General features: G+C 41.6%; 1 protein-coding gene across 1 annotated transcript in view; it reads right to left on the reverse strand.

The window, feature by feature from the left end:
• The window catches only part of kiaa0825 (KIAA0825 ortholog), a gene marked incomplete at both ends in the record, with an annotated part of 289,583 nt that extends 284,915 nt beyond the window's left edge, over window positions 1–4,668 (reverse strand). The window contains 2 exon segments of the mRNA XM_080738825.1: window positions 3,910–4,026; window positions 4,643–4,668. Of these exon segments, the coding sequence (XP_080594951.1) occupies window positions 3,910–4,026; window positions 4,643–4,668 (143 nt within the window).
• Window positions 4,669–5,614: the final 946 nt, after the last annotated feature.

Here is a 5,614-nt window from a genome sequence, read left to right on the forward strand (position 1 = left end):
CGGACAGACATCCCCCCCATGGTGAGGGGACCGCCTTATATCTAGTCCCCTTCCTCCATTATCCGTCTCCTTTTGTTCTCAATGGTTATCTATCCTTCTCCCAACCCATCTTGCCGGGAACACAAAATAACCCTTTAATGCTTTAGAAATCAGGAAAAAATGGCCCGTCCTTTTTGGTAATAAGGCCTTGAATTACCTGGGCTGGCCAAAAGGGTTTTCATTTCAAGATGTCGGAGAGTGTTCAATTATTACGGTTCCCATTTCGGGGAAAGGGAGAGACAGAGAGAGGTATGGGAAGAGGACAGAGAGAGGGAGAGAAGAGTGAAACAGACAAGGAGGGTGTAAGGGGAATGGACCCGGGCATAATGGTTCCCTAAGTGAGGCTCTGCTCCCTCGCCACATTTGGAATCCAATGACCACGCCAACACGCACGTGCACAGTGTTGTAAAGTAACTAAGTAGATTTACATAACTACTGTACTTAAGTACAGTTTTGAGGTATCTCTACTTTACTTGAGTGTTTCCAGTTTTCAGTATCTTTTACTTCTACTCTGCTACATCTCGGATCCAAATATAACTTTTTACTCCACTACAAGTATTTGAAAACTTGAGTTACCACCGGTAGTTGCTTTACAGATAAAAATGATTATATTATAAACATACATTAATCCACTTCAGACCAATTTTATACCGTGGCTATTTGAAAATAGCCGATCTACAAGCTCACAACGCGTCGCACGCGTTGTGAGCTTGTAGATCTGCTATTTTCAAAGAGTTTGTACTTTTGGTATATAAGTACATTTTGATGCCAATACTTTTGTACTTTTACTCAAGTACATTTTGAATTTCAGACTTTTACTTGTAACAGAGTGTTCCTATATTGCAGTATTGATACTTTTACTTAAGTACAACAATTTTGCACCACTGCACGCGCACACCACACACACACACACACACACACACACACACACACACACACACACACACACACACACACACACACACACACACACACACACACACACACACACACACACACACACACACACACACACACACACACACCCTTTCCTGTCTCGTTCTGCCTCAATTCTCCCCTCCCTCTCTCCCTCTCGTTCGTCCCGTCTATAATATTACTCAGCTCCAATAATGTGATCACACACACAATAAAGTCCTGAGTGTTAATCTAACTCCTATACAAAAGGTAAAAGAAAGAAAAAAATTAAAAGAATAAAAAAGCATGGTCCTAACTGGAGCCCATTTCTTAAAAAAAAATAAAAAAAACACAACTGCATATCAGCAATGCAATATCCAATCATCATCCCACATATTGGAAATCATCCGGCAGCTTCCTACTCGTGTCCTGAGTGACAGCTGCACATGCATGACTGACTAAAAACCAGACCTGGTGGAGATCTGCACTCCGAGGAGCTAAATTGTCTTTTTACACATGTTTTGTTTAGTTTTTGTTTGTAACTTTGTTTTTACAAATGCTGTTGCTTGTCTTCTTGGCCAGGTGTCCCCCCCCAAGATGTTTAATCTTCTGACTAGTATACCCTGGTTAAATAAAGGTGGGTATCACTTCTAAGATGTTGGGGGAAGCTATGTCGTTACAGTGGAGAATATGGGATGTGTTTTCTTTTTTTCTTTTTTTTTTAAAAACTATGTCTAAAAGTTCTGTTGTGCATTAGGAGTGTGCCAGCTCTGTGGAATTGGACAAGTGACAGATAACTGACATATTTGGGTGAGTGAATTTTTTTTTTCTTCTTATAGACAGACATCTCCGACTTTTGTAGGGGGACATTTAAATGGATCTGCAGCATTGTCTTCCTCCCACCGTTACGTACAGTATATGACCAGTCAGTCAAGTCAGTCAGCCAGCCAGTCAGTCAGTCAGTCAGTCAGTCACATCCCAGCTGCCTGCCTCCTGCACTCAAAAGGAAGCCTTTCCCTCACTTAAGCTCCGGGAATCCAAATGCAAGGATTCTGGGATAGGGGGTCTGGCCAGAAGGTTGTGAGGACAAGATGTAGGCCTATCACAAAAAAACGCTCATCTCCATATTTTACCTTTTTGTGGTTTTTTTATTTTTATTAACATTTTTGTAAATTAACCCATTTAGACCTGTACGCAAATCTGTGTCGCCACTTAAACCATTATTTTATGATTTAACTATTAAAAAATGGCAGTTTTACGGGCTCACAGCGTGGCACCGAAAGCAAGTCTTTGAATATTTTTCTTCTTCTAAATCTTCTAAATTACCTGTATTTGGCCGCGGACCCCCCATCTCAAAATATGTTGTCCCAGGGACCACCCAGAAGCAAATATTTGAGTTACAAATCGCTTTTAAAATGATATATTCAAAGACTTGCAAAAAAAATCACGATTTTGTAAAAATAGCAGATCTACAAGCTTTTGATGCTTTTGATTTGAATCCGTAAAAGTAATAGCTGAACATAATAAGGTTTCAACCCAACAGCCAACGATATACTTCATTGATCAAGGTCTCCCAGGGTGCTATGCTTGATAGTAAAACAAATAATAAAAATTAATAAATACAAATAATGTGTGTGGTCGTGTAGGTAGATATGTACTGTGATAATAACGTGTCCCAAGGCACATCGATACAACTCTGCATTAACAGTGTCCTAGAACTAACTGAAAGAACTGACATAACTGCAGATTATTAACAAAGGCTGTACACATGAACAAAAATACCAACTGCTCGCTCTCGGTGTGTGTCTCCATCTCACACACACACACACACACACACACACACACACACACACACACACACACACACACACACACACACACACACACACACACACACACACACACACACACACACACACACACACACACACACACACACACACACACAGAGAGCAACGCTTTATAAAAGCCTTTGACATAGTAGGGCAGCATGTTGTACAATGGATTAAATGCTTTCACATTTCCACTGCAAGAAAAGTGTATTGTGTAAAAAAAAATAAAAAAATAAAAACAGCTAGGAGTTTGAATCAATACATTCGTAACAATACGTATATGTTCGTGACCTAGGCTAGGAGACATAAAAGAAAAGAGAGAGAGAGTGAGAGGAGCGAGAGAGAGAGAGACAGAGAGACAGAGAGACAGAGAGAGAGAGAGGAGAGAGAGAGAGAGAGAGAGAGAGAGAGAGAGAGACGAGAGAGAGAGAGAAGACAGTTTGAAAACATTGACTAATAAAAAGCTGCCATAACCTGCTGGGTGAAATACAGCAGTGTGCAAACACAGCAGTGAGATTTGTGAGCTCTGGTGACAGGAAAAGGACATCCATCCAATGGAATACGACCACCATAAAGACTGGCTGTTATATCGTCACTGTCGGGCAGAAACCTTGTATCTCCATTTTTCAATATATATTTGTATGATTTGTTTGTGTGTAAGTGAATGGCCTGCTTCATCATACAAGAGTCAAGAGTGTCATACTAAAGTTCGAACTTGCAGACCTGCTTCTTTTTTTATAATTTTGTGTGACATCGCAGTATGATCACGTAAGACTTTAGTGTACGTTTAAAAAGGAGATTGGAGATAAGAGGAGAGAGAAGAGCCCGGACTAGACTTCTCGATGGGCCTGAAAATGAATGTCTGGCCCTAACTGGGCCAGACAATTAGCGTACATTTTAGGCCCGGCCCGAAAATGTGGGGTTGGGTAGGGTCGTCACAAGGGGGGGGGGGGGGGGGGATGGGACTGAGTTCCCAGGGCCCAAGGTGGAGGGGCCTGGAATTGAAAAATAGCAGACATACAAGCTCACAGCGTGGCACCGAGTGCCGTGCTGTGAGCTTGTAGATCTGCTATTTTTGAAAAGTCGTGAAAATGTGTAAGGTCAGGTTGGGACAGAATTTGAGAAAACACTGCTTGGGACTGACCTGCTGGCGTTGAGCTGGAGCTTCTCCTCTGTGTCGCTCAGCAGCTGCTGCAGGTCCAGGTCACTGCACAGCCCAGGAACCAGCAGCTCTACGAAGGCATGGTCCCTCAGGCCAGTCCTGACACTCCATCATATGGTACTGTACCTCTCTCTGTCTGTATATGGGACACATAGGAGAGAGTGATTATTATTGTATTTGGCTGCAGACCTAATCTATCTATCAATATATAAAGTAAGCATACATTATCGTTAAAATGATTCCGACGCTACACAAACTCATTTTCCTGGTTGCTGTCGTGTCCACGACTGAGATTTTAGATCAGTGGTTCTTAAAGGAGGACTTCACCACTTTTCAACCTATCTTCATATAATTGGGTCCTCACTTTTTTTATTTCTCAGAGGAGGGCTGTGGGCAGGTCAGAAACCCATCGTCTGTGACATCATCAATTGGGAATCCAAGCTAATAGAAACTGCAGGCTTTCTATTCCTCAAAAGTTGCAATGTTAAATCTAAATCTTTTTTTCAAAAATATTGATTAATTCTTTTTTTTTTGGGGAAATGATGATGTCACAAGACAATGGATTTTGAACTTCCCACAGCTCTCCTAGGAGACTTGGACCGAGTAGAAAACAATTGCGCTATTTTATTATGAACATTAGTGAGGACCTATTATATGAAGATAGGTTGAAAAGTGGTGAAGTCCTCCTTTAACATTTTCATGTCAAGAGCCCCACATTGTGAGCCATGCAGAGACCTCCATAAGAGACTACATTAGCCGATCTACAACAGCACAATGTGTCCCTCAAAAAAAGCTTGTAGATCGTCTATTCTCGAATAGCTGGGGGCAAAAAAAAAGAAATAGGGGTTAAAGGCCCATTCCCACTGGGCCAGATAACAGATAAAAAAAATCTCTTTCTCCTGACATTTTCCCATTCAAAGCGGATGGTAGATACAGATAAAAATATCTACCATAGATATTTGCCACAGATACTTTTATCTGTGGCAAATCTTTTTTTTATCTGTATCGACCATCCACTTTGAATGGAAAAATATCTGGAGAAAGAGATTTTTTTATCTGTTATCTGGCCCAGTGGGAACTCCATCTCCCAGCCTCCCCTCAATCCTGTCCAGTGTTCTTTTTTACATCACATTTTCATTTTGTTTTAGTCACATTTCAGTCATGTTTTAGAGTTATTCTAGTTTTAAGTCGACTAAATATAAGATTTTATTTGACTCAAATAGCAGGTTTTTTAGTCGATAAAAATGTATTTTGGTGGGCCATGAATGTCTGAGATGTCTGAGAAGTCATAGATTGTTTCCAAAGACAACAAAACATGTTGTCTTTGCGCGAATCAAAGACAACGCTGGGTCAGTCAACGATAGAAATGAAAGTCATTTATTGGGTTAACTATTCCTTTAACGCTCCCGCCTAGCAGCCAATCTCGTGTCGGTGGCGACGACGACGGCAGAGTCACACACTCTCATATCAACACTGTCATCAGAGAGAGTCAAGTGGGAGGTAATGGAGAGTGTCAGAGTCAATTTGGCCATCTCCCTATCCTTCATCATCTTGCACTGATTTTAATAATCCCTGTCAAACTCCAAGCGGCTCACAGCCACCCGCCTCCTGGCTAGCTCGCCGGCTCGCTCGTCGCTGCACTGTGCTATACTGCGGGGGTTCCCAAACTGTTTTGGCTCAGGGCACC

This window comes from Nannobrachium achirus, assembly GCF_963921795.1.
Source record: "Nannobrachium achirus genome assembly, chromosome: 12".
NCBI classification, from domain to species: domain Eukaryota; kingdom Metazoa; phylum Chordata; class Actinopteri; order Myctophiformes; family Myctophidae; genus Nannobrachium; species Nannobrachium achirus.